This window comes from Lepus europaeus, chromosome 11 (genome assembly GCF_033115175.1).
Source record: "Lepus europaeus isolate LE1 chromosome 11, mLepTim1.pri, whole genome shotgun sequence".
Lineage (NCBI taxonomy): Eukaryota > Metazoa > Chordata > Mammalia > Lagomorpha > Leporidae > Lepus > Lepus europaeus.
Genome location: NC_084837.1, coordinates 70,237,057 through 70,258,058, shown reverse-complemented (window position 1 = coordinate 70,258,058; position 21,002 = coordinate 70,237,057). Strand labels below are relative to the sequence as shown.

At 39.5% G+C, this 21,002-nt stretch overlaps 1 protein-coding gene across 1 annotated transcript in view; it reads left to right on the top strand.

The window, feature by feature from the left end:
* The window catches only part of FBN1 (fibrillin 1), a 259,408-nt gene that overhangs the window by 150,417 nt on the left and 87,989 nt on the right, over positions 1–21,002 (top strand). Inside the window, exons 11-19 of the mRNA XM_062205862.1 lie at positions 930–1,070; positions 3,319–3,438; positions 6,174–6,299; positions 8,262–8,384; positions 11,473–11,595; positions 12,677–12,829; positions 16,343–16,396; positions 17,916–18,041; positions 20,772–20,897. Coding sequence (XP_062061846.1) covers positions 930–1,070; positions 3,319–3,438; positions 6,174–6,299; positions 8,262–8,384; positions 11,473–11,595; positions 12,677–12,829; positions 16,343–16,396; positions 17,916–18,041; positions 20,772–20,897 — 1,092 coding nt within the window. The remainder of the gene's footprint in view (positions 1–929; positions 1,071–3,318; positions 3,439–6,173; positions 6,300–8,261; positions 8,385–11,472; positions 11,596–12,676; positions 12,830–16,342; positions 16,397–17,915; positions 18,042–20,771; positions 20,898–21,002) is intronic.

The following is a 21,002-nucleotide window of genomic DNA, read 5'->3' as shown; positions in this document are numbered from 1 at the left end:
TATTAAGATTTGTTTTTACTGATCTTCTGTATATAAAGAGAATTGAAAATGAATCTTGATGTGAATGGAAGGGGAGAGGGAGCGGGAAAGGGGAGGGTTGCGGGTGGGAGGGAAGTTATGGGAGGGGGGAAGCCATTGTAACCCATAAGCTGTACTTTGGAAATTTATATTCATTAAATAAAAGTTTAATAAATGAAAAAAAAAAGATTCGTTTTTAATTAACTTTATATACAGAAGACCAACTCTATATAAGTATGGATTTCAACAGTTTACATCCACCCACACTCACAAAGTATAAAGTACTGTTTGAAAACAAGTGTCACAGTTAATTCTCATAGTACAACTCATTAAGGACGGAGGTCCTACATAGGAAGTAAGTGCACAGTGCCTCCTGTTGCTGATTTAACAAATACCACTCTTATTTAAGACATCAGTAACCACCCAAGGCTCTTGACATGAGCTGCCAAGGCTATGGAAGCCTTTTGAGTCCACAAACTCCCTCAGTATTTAGACAGGGGAGAGATTTAAATATGATTCACAGGACTAGTTTATAATATAGGAGGTATAAAATTATTCTTCAGGTTATACAAGTACAGAATGCAAAACAGCTTTGTGAATAAGTTAAATGCTAGTAATCCAGTGCCTTTTTTATTTTCCCAAGCTGGAGGCTAGGAGTGAGGTGGTAAACAGGGAGAAGCAGACTAGCTGGTTTGCAATATCTCCTCTTGTGAGCTACAGCATAAATGTGATCACTGTTGGCAGGAGTGGAAATATGTTCTGTTGGTCTGCTCTTGGAGTGACCTTTGCCTAAAGAGTGTTCTCCTTCCCTTAGGATTCTACATCTTCCCCATCACTGCCAGATTATTTACTGATGAAATGTGCCATTGTCATGAAAAATGTTAATGTTAAGTTTATGGTCATTCTTCTAGGGGTGCTGCCGGTCAATGTCACTGATTACTGCCAGTTGGTCCGCTATCTGTGTCAAAACGGACGCTGCATTCCAACTCCTGGGAGCTACAGGTGTGAGTGCAACAAAGGATTCCAGCTGGATCTCCGAGGGGAGTGTATCGGTACGTAATTGATGACTGCGTTGGCCCCAAGAGTCCATTGCCATTCTGTTCCATGACTGCATTGGCTTTCTATTGGTGCTACAACAAATTAGCTCAAACTTAGTGGCCTAACACAATGCAAATTTATGATCTCTCAGATTGTTCACATTTTAGTAAATTAAGTGGGTAACTTACTAACTCTAGGTAGTCATTAAAAACTCAAGAAAAGGACGAGTATTTGCCCTAGCATTTTTTTTTTTTTTTTTTTTTTTGGACAGGCAGAATTACACAGTGAGAGAGAGAGACAGAGAGATAGGTCTTCCTTTTCCGTTGGTTCACCCCCCAAATAGCCGCTATAGCCAGCGCTCTGCGCGGATGTGAAGCTAGGAGCCAGGTGCCTCCTCCTGGTCTCCCATGCAGGTACAGGGCCCAAGCACTTGGGCCATCCTCCACTGCCCTCCCGGGCCACAGCAGAGAGCTGGCCTGGAAGAGAAGCAACCGGGACAGAACCGGCGCCCCAACCGGGACTAGAACCCAGGGTGCCGGCACCACAGGCAGAGGATTAGCCTAGTGAGCCACAGCACCGTCCTGGCCTAGCATTTAAGATACTGGTTAAATACCTGCATCTCATATTAGACTGCCTGAGTTTGATACCTGCCTATACAGACTCTGAAAGGCAACAGATGTTGGTTCAGATGTTTGGTTCTCTCCCACCCATGTGGATGACCTGCTTTGAGTCCCTAGCTCTCAGCTTTGATTTGGCCCAGCATGAACTGTTGTGGGCATTTGGAGCATGAACCTGTCTATCAATCTATAAATATATATGTCTGTGTCTCTATGACTGTCAAATAAATAAAAATTTTAGTAGCTGACATTGGGGTGCAGCATGTTAAACTGCCTCTTGCCAGCATCCCGTGGAAGTGCTGGTTCTAGTCCCAGCTGGTCTACTTCCAATCCAGCATCTTCCTAATGCACCTGAGAAGGCGATGGAAGATGGCTTCAGAACTGGGACCCAGCCATCCATGTGGAAGGCCAGGATAAAGTTTCAGGCTCCTGGCTTCCTCCAGGCTCTGACCTGGCTGTTGCAGCCATTTAAGTATTGAAACAATGGATGGAAGATCTCTCTCTCTCTCCTCTGCCTTTCAAATAAATAAATATAAAAATATTTTTAAGTGCATGCATTTTTAAAAAAACTGAAGGGAAAACATTTAAATTGTTGAGATGGCATTTAAGCTAATGAAGGGAAGAAAAGTAACATGAGAGGCCTGCACCACGGCTCAATAGGCTAATCCTCCGCCTTGCGGTGCTGGCACACCAGGTTCTAGTCCCAGTCGGGGCACCGGATTCTGTCCCGGTTGCCCCTCTTCCAGGCCAGCTCTCTGCTGTGGCCCGGGAGTGCAGTGGAGGATGGCCCAAGTGCTTGGGCCCTGCACCCCATGGGAGACCAGGATAAGCACCTAGCTCCTGGCTTCGCATCCGAAGGAATGAGTGGCTCCTGTGTTCTCAAGCCATGTCTTTCCTGGTGATAGACAGTGTCCTTCCACAGGTCATCAAAGCTGGGCAGAAGAGGGAGTATTTATCTCAGGGCTGAGGAATGTGATGTCAGAGCTGCTTCTGGCACCAGGAAGCATGTGGACATATGGGTTATCTTCCCTAAGCCTTAGGTCCCTCAGCTTCACAAGTAAGGGAAGCTAAGCCAGTTTACTTCTGAGTATACTCATAATTCCAAGCACCTATGAAACTAGCCGGAACCTTTGTGTTGAGGACATTTGAGAATAAGGCAGACTGTACAGTAGGTGAGAACTGCCTGTTAAACAATAGTAGCTTCATGTTTTGTTCTAACATCCTTAGTGGAGCTCAGCAAGGGATGCTTAGATACAATTAGGCCTTTTTATTGAAAGAAATCAGACTTCAAGAGATACTCAGAATCTTATCCAGAAGCCACTTCTGAAATGTTAGTCTGTTTGATGTTCCGAGGCCAGACTCTCAGAAGAGAAAATGTTTATTAGCTTGGCGTGTTGAGTAGCTACGAGTTTGGAATTTTTCTTTAAAAAAAAAAAAAAGACACATGAAAATAATACACTTTAATTTCTCGACCAGTCTTCCAATGGCTAGTGTATTGTAGTAGAAAGAAAGAAAAAGATCCTTTCATTATGCTGTCTGTTTCTTAAAAGGAAAATGCTTTGTTCATGTAAAAGAAACCAATAAAGTCTTAGAATTATGAACTTTTGCTAACTGATTTTTCTCTAAAATACCCTGTGTTTTGCAGATGTTGATGAATGTGAGAAAAACCCCTGTGCTGGTGGAGAATGTATTAATAACCAGGGCTCGTACACCTGCCAGTGCCGCGCTGGCTATCAGAGCACACTCACCCGGACAGAGTGCCGAGGTACGGTCCTCATGTGGAACAGGAGGCGTGTGTGCTGACTGAGGGACTGGCTTCGAAAGAGTTCGGTGGATCTTAAATAACTCTTGCCAGAAGAGGCTAAGATGGTCCAATTGCTTTTTGCACTTCCTTCCCAATACCATCGCTCTGAAGGATGCTGCCATGAAATCTGACAAACGTTCAGATTGTTTTAAAAGATGCTGCCGTGCCTACAGGAATCTCTCATTTTCATTACTTTTTCATTTCTTTGTAATGGCCCAAGGATTGTTCATCTGAGTCAGAGAATGAGGTTGTTGTTTGGGATTCAGAAACTGAGGAACGTTTCCAGTGAAATTGTATGCAGTTAATGTCTTAATGGAAGGGTCTTCAAGGCTCAGGAAGCTCCGTGTAAGTCTGTACTGCTCACTGGTGTGGCCGGCAGCAGCACGGTCCTGGGAGCCTTCTGGAGATGTGGACTCTTGGGCCCCACCCACGGAATCAGAAGCAGCATTTATTTTCGGGAGCCCTGTCCCACCCCAGTGATCTGTATGCACATGAAAGTTGGAGAAGCTCTGCTATAAAGGCCCCCTCGTGAAAATTTCCTTTCAGGTTTACCAGTTCTTTAATTTATTAAGACATCCAACATGTCTTTTACTAAATGACTTTTATGTACTAAGTTTCTGGGACAGAAATGTTATACTACCTACCCTCAGGGACTTTATCCATAAATTTGGCACAAAATAAACTGGATAATTAACCCAGTAAAGCCAGATAAAAATAAGCAAACTCTCTGTTAAAATTAAATACAAAGTAAGGTATGGAAGTTTATATCACTGTAAAAAAATTGGCAGACATTCATAAGAGTTAATTTTATTTGCTTGTTTTAACAAAATTGCTGCATTTGAGTTGAATATGTATAGATGTTTTAATTTTCATTAGTGAACTAGTTCTGAAGTCTTTAAATTTGATTCCGACATAGAATTGGTTCTCTATTGGTGTATTTTAGTACATTGCATATAAATGGCAATGTTGAGCAGAAAAACATCTGGAACATGGCATTTCAACCTGCTTATTTTTCTATTAATGGCCCACTTACTGAATTATAAATTTGGGAAGGTTGAATATTTAACCAAGTTGAGAATCTTCTAAACATAACTGTTATTTAAAATAATTAGCATAAAAAAAACAGTGTAATGGGGATTTTGGAATAGTAGAAAATAGAAAGGTTATCACTGTCAAGAGAGTATACTGTTAAATAAGCAAAAACTAAGCAAGGGCCAGGTCAGGTGGGGCAGGGGTGAGGCGGTGTAAATGTATGTGATTGTCACCAGTGAGATGTAATTTCTTAGAGACAGGGTGACCTACACACTTGAGCATTGTCTTCTTTAAAAGCCAGTGCTAAGCTGATCTGAACTTAAGGGATTGCAGATGCATTCACATTATTTGGTAGATAAATATTGTCCCAGCATTGTCCAAAAGGCTGTGGACCTAGATGAGAAGAGTACACGAGAGGCTTAAATCAGAGACAGAAGAGGCCCACAGAAATACAATAGAGGGGAAATTTGAATGGCAAGCTTGTAATCTGTCTTACGAGGCCACTGGCAGACTCCATGGCATTCGAAAATTGGCAACAAGAGAAACAGATAAAATCTTTATCCTGTTTATTTTAACATGGGGTCTCAAAAAATTACAGAATCCTTAAGAAAAAAGTCTACTCAAGAATATATGGCTTTTACTATTTTTTTGGAGTGTGGAGCAAGCTAGATTTTAGCAAGGATTAAGAAATAAATGAGAGAGAAAAAGGATTGTAGGCTGTTGGCACAAAGATCAGACAGAAGAAAAGCCCAGACTGCCTCAGCTAGTCCAATGACTTGTGTGGAAACCACTGCAGGATCTGCCCAGAAAGAAAGTGCGTCTGAGGGTCAACCACAAGACACCAGGCAGACGCAGGGTAGACAGAATAACCCATGTGCCGTGAACACACATTCTTGTTCAGGGGTTGCGCAGGGTGCTTGCACTCAAGCAAGTGTGGCCTGAACTCTGCATGGAGAGGTCTGTCTCTCTCCAGCCGAACACAGCAACCTGGCCCCTGTGTCCTGAGGATGGGCCCTGGGAACTATTGTATATGCTGGGTAGACAAGGCAGTTTGTGTTCGTTCTCTTTGATGTTCATGCAGGTTTGTAGCTCCCAGAAACTGAGGGAAACAGATACTCCAGGGTACCATGTGGTCCTCTTCGGGATGATAATTCATCTTTAAATAAGAGATCAGATACTGGACTGAATCAGAAGTCCATGCCATATGAAAACAAGCATTTCAGAGTCATGTGATCAAGGATTTTTAGGTGGAAATAAATGAAATGTTTCTTTTACAGAGCATGTCTAATTTATTATTCTGATACAGCTATAAGATCTTCCTTTTTAGCTATGTGTTGAAAGATACTAGCCAAAATTCAGTAGAAGTAATGATATCTACTGGCTCAATAAATTACCTGGGAAAATGATGAAGAATCTGTTGTTTACAGAGTTGAGATTTAGGGAGTTCTATTAGAAATTAGGGTTAAAGTGAATGTGGTATTGTTTTCCTGTCCTATGTCTTTCAAACTCTGATCATCCTAAGCATCATATTATTTGATACCCAAACTTATTAAATAATTAGATCCAAAGACTGAGATCATTAGTTTGAGAATGGAGAAGGGAGAAGTAACGTAATGTTAAATCCCCTAACTACAGCTCTTTATTCCCTTTTAACTTTGATTTAGACATTGATGAATGTTTACAGAATGGCCGGATCTGCAGTAATGGACGTTGCATCAACACGGATGGCAGTTTCCACTGCGTGTGTAACGCGGGCTTTCACGTCACACGAGATGGAAGGAACTGTGAAGGTAACAACAGTGCAATCATTTTATCCCTCTTTTGCCATTGCTGCAATCTCAGGAGTCTTTTTTTTAAAAAAAGAGTTATTTATTTATTTATTTGAAAGAGTTGCACACAGAGAGAAGGAAAGGCAGAGAGAGAGAGAGAGAGAGTCTTCCATCCACTGGTTCACTCCCCAGATTGCTGTAATGGCTAGAGCTGGGACGATTCGAAGTCAGGAGCCAAGAGTTTCTTCTGTATCTCCCACATGGGTGCAGGGGCCCAAGGACTTGGGCCATCTTCCACTGCTTTCCCAGGCCATAGCAGAGAGCTGGATCAGAAGTGTAGCAGCCGGGACTTGAACCGATGCCCATTTGGGATGCCAGCACTGCAGGTGGTGGCTTTACCCGCTATGCCACAGTGCTGGCCCCCTCAGGAGTCTTTAAGAAGACCACACTAAAGATTAAGTGAAAGGAAAGAGTATCAAGTACTATATTTTCCATTTTCTTAATTGAGAGGCAAGCCTGATCTTCCATAATCTTCATATCTTTAAATCACATATTTGTGAGTCAAATCACATTTTAACATACTGAGAAAATTTGCCACTTAAGGATTCCTGGTGGTGATGGAAATTTTAAAGCATAAGTCATTACTTTCTAGTTTTAGACAATTCCAATTTGAGTATTTTTTTAAAAAAATAGGACATACCTAAGCTCATACATACTGCAGTCGCTAATAATCCTTATGTTCAAAGTGTCTTTCCAGTAATAACATATAACTAATCAATATCTGAAAATGTGAAATTTGCTGAAGAGAAACATTTACTATTAAGAGCCAGCCTTTTATAATTGCTTCTTGAATTAATCACCTCATTTCGAATTGGCTTGCTTCAAACTTTGTCTTTTTCTCCTGCCATATTTTCTCCCGAATAGCAAATATGACTATTATTGATGAGTTTTACCACATAGACCTTTAGCAAAAAGTGAAGAATGTTCCTTATCGTGTTTCCCAATGTCTTTGGGAAAGGTCCCAGGAATCTATTCATACATTAAAAGAATTCCAAAATTGTTCTTAGAAACATTTTTGGCAGAATATTATCTCAGTGATTCAATTCAAAGACTTAATGCCAAAATTCTCAGTTGGGGTAGAATCTTGTTTAAAAAAAAAAGAAAAGAAAGGAAAAAAGTCATAAATTACTTTGGTCTGACTAAAGCCTCTAAGTGAAAACACATCGAGTCTAGAAGAGCAGGCTAATAATACTCAGTAAAATAACATACTGCTGAATGTAAAGAATGGTCCATACGGTCTGGGAGTTGTGAAGGTTAGCTGGTGTGGCTTTAATGCACACTCACACCTTGCATTTTAAAAAATCCATTTTTTTTTATCTCTCTTTGAAATTGTTCCAAATTACAAGCTGCTTTCTGATTTCTACTTTGTAAAAAATCAGGCTGTAGTTTTTATAAATACATTTCAAATTCCACTAGTCTTAGTTTTCATTTTATTTTCATTGTCAGTGTGTTAGAAGGAATAAGAATCTATGGAGTAAATATGCCCATCAGTAATTTTTCAGTTTGGAAAAATTCAGAAAATGAAAAAAAATTTTAGGAACAAATTGCTTTTCCTAAAATAGATCCTGGTAAATTCTGTTGGGTCAAATTTATTTATGCACACATTTAGATTTATATAAATTGTGTGTATACGCATGTAATTTGTATTTTTCTAGCACCAAAATAAACATCTTATGATTCCATTTCCAAGATTTTCCTGAAATATCCTCATATATTTCTGGCCCTAGAATTTACATGCACATGTCAAAACTTGAAATAGATATTTCATATGGCCCCTCTTCTCTTTGTATGATATAATTTAGGTGAAAAGTAGCCTCAGGTCATAATTCTTAAAAAGAAAGAAGTGTGAAGAAACAGAATTATATTCATCCTTGTAAATTTCCTCTTCTGCTAGTAAGAAAATGTATCTTTTCATTTTTTCAGACATGGATGAGTGCAGCATACGGAACATGTGCCTTAATGGGATGTGTATCAATGAAGATGGTAGTTTTAAATGCATTTGCAAACCTGGATTCCAGCTGGCCTCAGATGGGCGTTACTGCAAAGGTTTGTGCTATAAAACTCTGAATTGGTTTCTTCACCTGCATTTTCTCTTCTCTAGACTGTTTAGCGGTTCTATTTTCCTTACTGATTCTCCCCATTTAAAATGTCCCTAATTCTGGTTTAGAAAACCTGACTGGAACTTCTGAAACTCCAGCCATCCAAAGAGCTACAGTTTATGCCCAGAAGGCTGTTCTTATTTCAGAACAGGCGTTTGAGGTCTTCCCAGAGGAGGCTGAAAGGCTACATAGCATATAAATAAGCCGCACTGCCAACTGGTCTTCCAAAAGGAGTGAACATCTTTTTCAATAAGCTCAGATCTGCCTCTTCTTTCCCATTGGGGAACAATGGCGTGTAGGCTTCTTGGTGGCTGTCTTTTGCTACCTCTTACAACTTCTCCTGTGGACAACATCATAAACCCTCTTATCTACAGTGAACTCTCTCAAGATTTCCTCCAGGTATCTTGAGAAGCAGAGATTTTTTTTTTCATGGACAACTTGTTTAGGTTTTATCTAATTACATAAGCAAAAAAGAAAGAAGGATTATATATGAGAAATAAGCCAAGGTCTACTGTTTAGCCTGGTACATTTTGAAATAATCTCATTGCCCCAGGTATTGAAGCAAAAATGAGGAATGTTTATTTGTGCTGTTGAAAATTGGGGTCCTGAGAAGAACCCTGCCTTATGTAGTTGAGGATAAATGATTATTGCTCTTAGGTACTAAATCTGGGTTGGAGCTAGACTTCTGTAAGAATCTTACATTCAAAAGATCCAGCAAATCTGCTAAAATTCTATAGTTAGAGCACTTGTTCATAATTTCAGATACACAAGTGTAGAGCACCAAGCTATTGAAGGTTGAGAAAGCAGGGTAAAGTCCTTTGGTGCTTCTTCCCTGAGTGTCCCTAGTGGACACCTTTGGGAAAGGTGTCAGGGAAGAACGCCTTGTTTTATTAAGTCCTTGGCAAGATGTGCTTTTTCTTCAGGTTATATGAGCTTCTAGCCCTTGGCTGTTTACTTACATTCTCTATGACCTTCACATCAATGGCTCTTAATATTGTGCAGATCTGTCTTCACAGCAAGGGAAAAACAGTTGAACTTTTCCATTTGAAGCAGGAAAATGGTTTCTGTACTTTTGAGTCCAGTGCTGGGAGAAACTTATATAGGAAGACAGGATTAACACACAGAAATATTCTACAATGTAAGACAGCCTAAAACAAAGTGTCAGACTGTGCAAATTAGGTGTTCTACTAGTAAAAAGGAAAGGGGAAGGAATGATTGCTGAAATATTTGGAATTAGGCTTCCAAACAAAATAACAGAAGGAAATGTGAAAGCCCCTTTGTGAGCAAACTTTCTGCAGGAACACATACTCTGTGCTGATACACAAAGCACACTAAGGCTTACTTCCAGTGCCTACAGGCACTGATGACCTGGTGCAGCCTCTCAGGATTAAGTATAGCCAATAGATAATGCTATTTCAGAAGACAGAATGACCTCATAGATGAAAGCAGGTTTGGCAACTGTTGACAACCAGTGAAATAGTCTCTTATCAATAAATGGATTGTTCCATTCATTTAAGAGTGCTGAAGATTACAATGATGTGCTCTGTCTTTAGCATTCTGGTTTAAGGAAGAAAGAGGAGGAGAGAGAGATATATATCTGTATTGTTATCTGTGTCTTCTTTTTGCTAGCGTATAGGGCATAAAATACACATATTATAATAAGACTCAAGGAAGAAATAAGAAAATAATCCCTTATATGCTGAAATTCTTCCTTTCTATAGTTTTTCTCTTCATGCCATGGACAAGATTTTTACTTAGCCCTAAGTCTTGGTTCTGAGCCCACAAAGATGTGGCTGTTCAATGCAGAATCAACAATGATAATTTAAAATACAGTTAATTTACACTTAATTTGCAGTTACGTGATCTGATGAAAAACATGGCTTCTCCAATCACTTCCTAAGCATTGAGGCTGCTGACCCAGTAATGGACCTACAGTACATCTCTGTGCCTGTTAAAAAGCTATTGTGTTGCTTCTTAAACTACAGTCCCACTGTTTTACTGTAGGTCTTCTCTTGAACAAAAAGATGGCCAGAGTAGCTGAACCAATTTGAGTTCATGTACTTAAATGTAACTGCTGTTTTAAATACAATCTGTACACAGAATCTTGGACCATCTGAATATATTTTATGCCAAACAACACAAGCTAAGTAAAGCATGGAGGTGTTTTACTCTCAATTTGCCTTTTTAAGGTCAGAAGAAAGAAAATGGTCACATACACAAGTTGCATGAGTGTATTCTAAACGGAGTTGCTATAAAAGTGACTAGCTTCTAAGTATCACATGTTTACCCAAAGACAATTTTGGTACCTTTCCTATTTCCCCATTTTGAGAAAGAAAAATTTCACTATTATTAGTATGCATCCAATAAATTCTTTAACCAACACTACCTAAATATATATTTGTGATTCTATAAAATACTCGTAACGTTTGAGGAAGACTTATCTCTGCCAGATTCCAATTGCTTGTAGTACTATTTTGGCCAAGGAAGGTCGTTAAAGTCATTTATTCCTTTTCTATGATTTTCCATCAAGGCTTTAGTTGTTCATCTCTTAATGGTAGGGTAATTGTCCCAGAGAGCTAAGGTGAGGCAGATACTGGAATGGACATCAATCTGGATGTTGAATACCAACAGGAAACACTTCCTGCTGAGGACAAAGATGTAGTTGCTTTTCAGGAGAGGTTTCTGACCGATTCATGCAGCACACAAAACCCTTTTCAGCAGTCATTTTTCTTCTTCCTCCAATTCTGTCCTTGAGTTTCTGATTCTTATTTTAGATGAATTAAAAAAAAAAAAAAAACTCCTGGGATTTTACTGAAGTAGCTTTTTATGGAGAGTAATAGGCTCAATAGTTAATATCTTGATTTTGCTACATACATTCAATGGAAAATGAAAATGAATCGCATTGAGCTATTTTTGTTTACATTGCCTTTTGGTTTCCATCTTCCCCTTTGTCAAGTGTTATAAATAATGGTAAACATGTTATGATTTTAAATTCAAGTCACTTCATTTTTAATGCATGTCTCTGTCTACCACAGATATTAATGAGTGTGAAACACCTGGGATCTGCATGAATGGACGCTGCGTGAACACTGATGGCTCCTACCGATGTGAATGTTTCCCTGGACTGGCCGTGGGTCTGGATGGACGTGTGTGTGTCGGTAAGAAAACTCTGTGGCTACACTTCTGTTAGATGACAACCGTCTAGCAATCAATAGGTCCCACCAATCATAGAAGCATTCTACTGTAACTGAGGGTATAATGCATAATTACTGAGCAACAAACCAACAGGATCTGTTTTCTCCTTGCATAAATATGATGTTACTTTAAGGAATGAAAGATGAGCTGAGATAAATGCAAAGCAAAGGAATTCTGCTCCTCTTCTTCTTCCCTCTTTCCCCTAATCACATAGTAGTCCTCAGTTTTCTCCAGCCCACCTTTGCTGATAATGGTCCTTGAAATTGGCCTGTGTATGCTGATTATCTCACAGTGAACATTTAAGAGAGAATTAAATGTCCGAGAGAAGTACAGAATGTAAAAGATAGCAAGAATAATCCAGAAATGTGTATGACAGTAGTTTTGTGTGGCTCTATAAAAGTACAAGAATTGTTGAGAAGTAGATGCAAACTTTATCCATATTATTTTTAAGACAGACATTCAGTAATCCCTTGGAATTGGGAAATGATTGGGTATAGCTGGAAACTCTTTCACTGGTGGAAAAGATAACACTGTGCAGTTGACCAACAGTTACAGATTTATAATATTGAACATTTTACAGATTAGACTTTTTTTTTTGAAAGTACTCCTAATTTATACATTCAGTAATTGCATATTTATTTGGGGATAGGCCACTTTCCTAATACAAGTCTTATTTATCACTGGATGAGACTCAACATTCATCCATCATTAATTCAGCATTTATTAGGTATCTGCTCTGCATAGGCCTGAGAAAGACAAAATTGAATAAGATGTGACTGCAACACTTAAGGACCTCACAGTTTGATAGCCTCTAAAAAAAAAAAAAAAAAAAAAAAACCGAGTCTAGCCCTTTGACCTCCAGTGCTTGGAGCTATACATATTTTTGTGTTTGCTTTTCTCTTTCTATTGAACCCTAGTATCAGAGGCATTCTCTATGTATTAGAACAGACATGATGGATAAATAAAACCAGTTTCAACTTTGACCTGAGGGTTTTTCATCTGTTTGAAGTGACAGTGTGTTGATAGATGCTTCTTCCTATTTAGACACCCACATGCGGAGCACATGCTACGGCGGATACAAGAGAGGCCAGTGTGTCAAACCCTTGTTTGGTGCTGTTACTAAGTCTGAATGCTGCTGTGCCAGCACCGAGTATGCATTTGGGGAGCCTTGCCAGCCGTGTCCTGCACAGAATTCAGGTATGTGCATCACTGAGATTGTGCTGCTTAGATTCTGCCACCGTTTGCAATCTTGGCTCTTAAATAAGTCACACGGAAAGACAGCGTTATGCTCTCTGGGTACATCACACATCCTGAGGTCTTGGCGAAGGCCGGCCAGTGTCTAGTCTCAGGCTTCTCACCCAATCCTCAGTCATTTAGAATAGGCAGTGCATTCATGTCTCCCGTATGAACTCCCCACCTCAGTGATATTCACACTCTGAAATACATGCAACATGTCTTGTTTCCTAAAGTAGTTTTGTGATTTTGCACTTTACAGGAATTGACTATTATAAAGGCAAAATTTTACACAGTATAAAAGTAAATACTTCTCAGGTTATCTGAATATTTCCAACAGTTTTCTGGAAGGCCATTTGTGAATTTTGTTCGCGTCTCTTGTGTTGATTTTGGTGTGCTTTCTTTAAATGGTTTTATTCAAACTTAGGGAAATGGTGTTTTTCTGCAGCTGAGGTGGAGTGGTGTAGTTATGAAGAGAACTGGACAGCAAGTTGGAGTTCTGCACTCCAGCCCACAGGCAGACAAGTTAGTTAACTGGAGGCTTAGTTCTTTGTGGATTTTTGCTTATTGAGGAGTTTTTCTCATCTACCTTCAAAAGAATTTGAAATGGCTTACATTAAGCATGATTATAAAAATACAGTAATATGAAAGAAGGAAGCCTTAGTCTTCTCATCTGCAGAATGAGCTGCCTTAGATCCTCCAGGAGGTCCTCTGCAGTTGTCAGTTCCATTTGTAAGGCAAAGATAATGTATCACAATTAGATCGATAGACTCAGTGTCTGAACACAACTCCAGGGCAGGTTGGCAGTTGATTTCTAACTTCCTAAGGTTATATCTAGTATTAAATAAAACATGTAGCTCTTTGTGGTTGATTTACACCCAAGACTCAGTCTGTTCATTCTTGCCTGAAAGAAAATGAATTAAACATTGACCCATAAATTTTGAAGACTTGTTATTTTTAAAATGATAGCTTTGAAATTATAGCATTAGAAATTAAAATGTATTATGAGAAGCTAAAGAAATTTAAATGGAAGACTTTAAAAGAAATGAGGATATCAGTTAAAAGAAAACACCTTTATTACGACTGTTACGACTGATTACTTCATCTGCTGAGTAATATACAAATTATCATTTTATGTATGATAATCAGTTAAATGTTTAATGTGTACAGTACTTCAATTATATACAAATATTCTATTAAAGATACTTCCATATAACTTTATAGCTGTATCTTACTAATATCATCCTTTTATATGTCACGCTAATTTTTCAAAGTAGTTTTCTTACATACGTTGAATTTACAAGACAGAATGGAATCATGAAAACCGGCAAACATAAGAATCGGTGATTTGTTCACTTACTGAAGGAATACAGGGCCAAGACAGAATCTCAGCCCTTTGGTACATAGAATTCTTGGCCTTTACTGCTTTCTCTGGACCAGGCGCATCTCCAAAGAATTCTGATGTTACACAGGGCAACAACATAGGTTTAGAAAAAGACAGTCAAAAGAGGCCATATTTCTTTAGCAGGAAATCTTAACAGAGTTAAGCTTGAGTTCCAGTAATTTCTTTTTACATTTGGATGAATTCATGCAGTAACGGTCTACCTGTGGATGAGATTGCGTTCAGTCTGGTTTCTGTATCTCTCTGAAAATGCCAAATCATACAAGATCCAGAAGTAGGATATCCCTAATTTCAAAAGAGAAGTAGAATTCTTAAAAGGTGTACTAAAAAATCTCCAGGACCGCCTTTGGTTCGCTGAGTAGGAAATCTCAATGGTGCAGCTTGAAAAGCTCATTTGTGCACTTTGCAAGTCTAGCAAGCTGCAGCTGAAGCTGTTCCTTCCTGGCTGCTGATGCAGATTCCAGTGGGTCAGCAAGCCCTCTTCTTCAGTCTTCACATAATAGCATTTACTCCTCACAGACACCAGTCAATCGAACCCACAGGAGTGCAATTCTGGGAGCTGTTCGCACGTGCCCCTGTGCCACCATCTCCACAGCACTCCCATAAGTTAGCCCTGCAGCACCTTCCACTCACTCAGTACGTGAACTGCACACATTTACATATTATTAAATCTGTAGAACTACCGGTTAACAGGTGTGATTACCCTCAGTTCATGAAAGAGGAAACTAAAAAGGAAATAACTGGCTCCCGAGACCCCTAGTAATAAATAAACCTTGTTATCCCCATTCAAACCCATGATGATTTGAACTCACAGCAAAGAATAGTCTAGTATCAGATGCTGCCCAAATGGAAAACTATGGCAACAGTAATTTGCTTCCACTTAGACAAGCATCAGGTAATCTAAATGAACTGTAAGATCACTTTTTACAAAACTGGCATGATTTTGTTTTTTGTTACTCGTGTTATTTCATGAGTGCTTTAAGTGCTGATGTGAGAGAATAAAGAAGACATATTTCAGGCTTTCAAGCATTTGGCCCTTTGTACAATGTTTTAACATTTCCACAGCTTTTCTCAAATTAGCATTTGTTAGAAGAGGAGCAGCCTTCATTTTTTGTTTGTATAACTCACTTGTGTGTGCTGTCCTAAGAGTGCAATTCTTTGGCATGCAGAGTGTAAGAACTACTGGCTTGAGCACTGAAGTCCAGTCATCCCCTGCAGGAAGGCCCATTCCTAATATCCAGTCCTCTTCCCACCTACACATAAACGATTTGCATTTCACCATGAAACTGTGGCTGCCAGAAACTGCCAGCACCTAAAGGGACACTTTAATTTCTTTTCCTCGAAGTATGACTCCAGTTAGTTCTCCATTTTCACGTTCATCTAAATATTAACTAGAATTGTCTATAAAGCATTGTTTAGTTTTAAGAAAGAGAATCTGATTCTATCACAAATTTGGGAACATGTCTGTACCTTAGTTGGTTCAATAAGATCTCAGTTTTAACATTTAAGCAATACTGTCCCAAAGGATTTGTTACAGCATACGTCATTCGTATAAACATTAACTTTAAGAATACACTTCAGTGCAAGAATAGATACTATGTTGTTCTTGTGAGACAAGGCTACAGAATTTGCAGAGAAATGAGGAAATGTTAAGAACTTGATTGTACTGAAAAAAACAGCTAGCACTGAGAAACAAAATTATTCCCAAGATGGTGGGAGAAAGTTTTATTAACAGTTAAGAAACCACATTCAACAGGCACATTTCACTCTAAGTGTAAAGTGTTCCCTGGTGAGCAAACTCAAGTTGTACAAAAAATACCTTTTCCGAAAGTGCTTTGCACAGGGATTGGCTGTAACTCGCCTATGTCCTTAAGAGTCATTTTCTTCAGTGATGTGGAGCCTTTAATATGGGAGCCTGATGCAAAGGTGACCTCTCCCAGGGGATGCCTCCTTTGCTGTTAGCACTTTATTTTGGTTCTACTCACTTTGGAGGAAATGATGTGTGCAAAGCCAAGGGCAAGATCGACCTGTGCTGCAAACAAGGGGATCATTTACTATCTGTTAATTTATTGCAGCGGAATACCAGGCACTCTGCAGCAGTGGGCCAGGAATGACGTCCGCAGGCAGTGGTAAGGATTTGTTTCAGAATTTACTACTTTAAGCATGTGCTGGGGCAGTGTGGGGCCAGAAACCCTGTGGGTTTCCTGTTGTTCCTCTGATACCAATGTGGCCTGACTCCATCTCTCGCTATCATTGCATGATATAACTTGGGTGCCGAGAAGCCTGATAGCAGAATGACTGTGGTCCAGTGGGTTCTAGGGTTGCTGTGCGGGTGTAGGGCTTAGTTTCCGAAGGGGCTGGGCACTATTCCAGGCTGGTTGATTGTGAACTGAGGTTGCTTATTCTTGAGACAGGGCAGCCTGGCTTTCCCTTGAGTTTTCTACTGTCAAGTTTAATTGAGGGTTATGGACTGGTCGAGCTATTATCCATATATATTCTGAATGATTTCTTTACTTCAAATGCTCAGTCATTACAAGATGGCAGTAGGGAGCCATTTCATGTGTTCCAGCCAGCAGTGAGAGCAGTTAACTGAGTTGGAAGAAAATGAAATATTTACTTTCAAGAGTTAGAACTAGACAAATATTGATATCATATTGGTATCAGTGGATCAAAGGAATTAAAGTTAAAAAGGAGAATTGGCACAAGTGTAAAAATAGTTGACAGAAAGAGGAAGAGATTATCTAATTAGTATAGAATTATATGATTTGATTCAGGAAAGTTCTGAGAAAAAAAATGAACTGGCTGAATGGATTGTCAGTTCATTCAACATGATTCATTACATGACATCATTCTGTCTGAATGAAGATGAGAAGGGGAGGGGATGTTTGAAGGAGGGAAAAGGAGAAGTAAAGAAATTCATAATGAAAAAGTGGAGAATAAATACAAATTGTGATCGGGATTTGAAGAAGGTGACCGTTAGCTCTGTTTTATAGAAGAGTCTAGGGCCAGAATTTGAGACTGCATTCACTGACGGTCATTGTGCACTCTCCTTCCTTGCTAGAGCTCTCAGTCTGTGAGCTGGGAGGGAGGACCCAGTCTCATCAGGGAGGAGCGGCAGGGACTTTGGTTTGAACTGGCTCTGACCACCAAAGAGGGCTTCCCCATGCATTCCCACACACAATGAAGGGGACCATAACAAGAGTTTGACGATGGGAATGGCCTAGTTTTTGGGACACCTAGTTTTTGGGACACAAATGGTGGCAGTGTGCAGAGCAGGTTGACTAGGGAGGGGCTGATGGTCAAGGGACCAGTTGTAGGGACTTGGGCTATGCAATTGATCTATTTTTCATGTTGGTACTTGGGCCAAGAGAAGTCCAGGCAGTCTCTTTCAGCTTGATTAAGTATTGGTAATCATGTAATTTCAGTTCAGCTGCCAAGTCCCTTTCAGGGTCTGATGGAAGAAAAGAGTTTTCTCAGAACTAAGAATATATTACAGTGAGAAAAGGGATCAAGCTTTCTCTTCCAAGTGAAATCTTTGTTTTTTTAAGGAGGTCTGGAAGTCATTGCATTTATTTTAATGTTATTTTTAGATGTTGATTGGAATTTATTTTAGAATGTTACTGATTTTAAACTTTTTTTGTGGTGCAGATATAAATGAATGTGCCCTGGATCCTGATATTTGCCCTAATGGTATTTGTGAAAATCTCCGAGGAACCTACAAGTGTATTTGCAATTCAGGATATGAAGTGGATATAACTGGGAAAAACTGTGTTGGTAAGAAGGTTCACATTTCATCCATAATGCCTTCCTTCTTTTGTTGCTTGAAAGAAACTTCTCTCGAGTACCTTACAGGACTGGACATACTGCAATTTAAATATCAATGTGACATATATATGTCTTGAATAACAAGATTTAGATATTGGATCTAATCACATGTCAGATTCAATCCATCAAAGAGAAGATCAGGGGCTGGCACTGTGGTGTAGTGGGTAAAGCTGCCACCTGCAATGCCAGCATCCCGTATGGGCGCTGGTTTGAGACCTGACTGCTCCACTTCCTATCCAGCTCTCTGTTATGGCCTGGGAAAACAGTGGAGGATGGCCCAAGTCCTTGGACCCCTGCACCCTGTGGGAGATCGGGAAGAGGCCCCTGGCTCCTGATCAGTGCAGCTGTGGCCATTGTGGCCAAGTGGGGAGTGAACCAGCAGATGGAAGCTCATGGAAGCCCTCTCTCTCTTCCTCTCTCTCTCTCTCTCTCTGCCTCTCCTTCTCTCTCTGTGTAACTCTTTCAAGTAAAATGGATAAATCTTTAAAAAAAAGAGAGAGATAGAGAAGATTATATATAATGAAAATAATGTGGTTACAAAAGTCATCCCTAATTTGCTGACAGAGAAGCCACTGTTTTCCCAACTACTTATTAGATTTAATCAGATAAAGCACAGGTTACTTTCAGTATAAACTACTCTCCTTTAGGTTTAACAGATACCATTTTTGATACTCTAATAAGTACCAGCCAGTAACTAAATACATCATTTTGTTGGGAAGGAAATGGTCAGCATTGTTTCTTCTGCATTTTCCAGGTGCCCAGACTAATGATTTCTGGAATACATTGTCCATTCTGTAGTTTAGTGATAACAGACTACCTTAGATCTCCTGATGTTGTCTTCTAAAACCAGGATATTAATATTTGGGGGAATACATCAGCATGCACCAAAACCCACATGTAAAATGGGGTTCATCTTCTTGATTTGCAGGCAAAACAAATTTTTACATACAAAAAAGCATACCCTTATTGGAGTGTGATGAACATTAATAACCTTTAAGCTGAAATAGGAGACCTCAAATAGTTTTTTACTTTCAGAAAGCCATTTAGGGCTGTATGGAGTTAGGACTTTCCTCTCTTCTGCCACTGGTGCTTCTTTTTAGTGGCTATGTTTGAATAGTACTGGTCTAAGTCTTCATAACATGTAATTATTCAGAGTTGATGTAGATTGAAATATAGACAGAAGTCTTAATTTTCATTCTTTCAACATGTAATCTAGGAAAGAACAACTGTTTGCCCAGTGCTGGTCTCCACTATCTCCTATCTAGCCATCAGAGAGTCACTGTCTCTTCTGACTCAAGAAAAGGAAGTTCCTTCTTTTTTTTAAGATTTATTTTATTTATTTGAAAGAGTTACAGAGAGAGTGGAGGAGAGAGAGAGAGAGAAAGAGAGAGGCAGATCTTCCATCCACTGGTTCACTCCCCAAATAGCTGCAATGGTTGGGGCTAGACCAGGTCGAAGCCAGGAGCTTCATGGGGGTCTCCCATGTGGGTGCCGGACTTGGGCCATCTTCCACTGCTTTCCTAACCACATTAGCAGGGAGCTGGATTGGAAGTGGAGCAGCTGAGACTCACATGGGCGCCCATATGGTATGTCGGCCTTGCAGGTAGCGGCTTTACCTGTTAAACCACAATGCCGGCCCCAAGGAAGTTCCCACCCTCATATCCACTTTCTTTTATTCAGGAAGTTCCTTATTTTACCATTTGAAGTCCTCTGGCGCTGGATACCCTTTAGGAAAGTGTTAGCATTTTACAGACCATTTTGATAGAATTCTCAGCATGATGTTTGCTCAGCCATTGTCACTTTATACTTGACTTTCCAACGTTTTAAGCGTGGGAAATGAGTGTGTTGCTGATTCAAGTGTATCTGCTACTGTGAACCATGCATGCAGTTCCATGGTGCTTAATTTGTGAATCCTTTATGTTAGGGCTGCTAACTTACTGATCCAACGAGAGCTAATCAGAAGCTGTCAATCTATTAGAAACAAAACAAAAAACCTTAAGAACATGTAGCCAAATTTGTGGGCTGCGTGGTATAATTTAGCTCAAAGAGACAGGACAAGCTACTTAATTTCTGCATTTCCTAAATTATCTAAGTATTACCTTAAAGTTGGGTTGTGCCCCAGACAGGTGTATTATTCACCTGAGAGTGAGGAATTTTCCTCAGCTCTCTAAATTATGAGGCTAAATTTCCCAAGACAGTTGTAAACTCTGCAGACTGCTTCAGGCTTTATAAACATAACTGGAGGCTACTTAAATTATGCTAAGGAGGAAACACCTATCCTGGAACTAACATATATCAAAACGGGCCACACTTTCTAAATATTTATTTAGGTCTTTAAGTCAGTATGATTAATCTTTTCAGTTGTGAAACAATAAAGCAATTATATAAGGTGAAGATGAATGATTTCCAGAAAATCTGGGATTTCTTCCTGCTAAAGAAAGAAGTTAATTGTTGTCTAGTGACATTAGGCTATGTCGATGTCTAGTTAAATAACCAAATCAAGTCTCTTTTTTTTTTCCCAAAATGAGGTGATTTAAGCAAAAATGAATGGTCCAGAAGTGTCACCTCTTTGCTTAAATTGATCATATCATTATGACTTTAAAGACCTACCTAAAAGGGGAAGGAGATTGTACTCAATGGATGGGCTCCTTTACATGTTAATTTTCATTGACTTTCCAGATATTAATGAATGTGTACTGAACAGTCTTCTCTGTGACAATGGACAATGTAGAAACACTCCTGGGAGTTTTGTCTGTACCTGCCCCAAGGGATTTATATACAAACCTGACCTAAAAACCTGTGAAGGTAAATGGTATTTTTGTTTTCATACTATATACTTTGCTGCCTTTTGGAATATCATTAGAAAACTTGAAGAATAAATTGGATTCACTTCTATTTTAGACAATTATG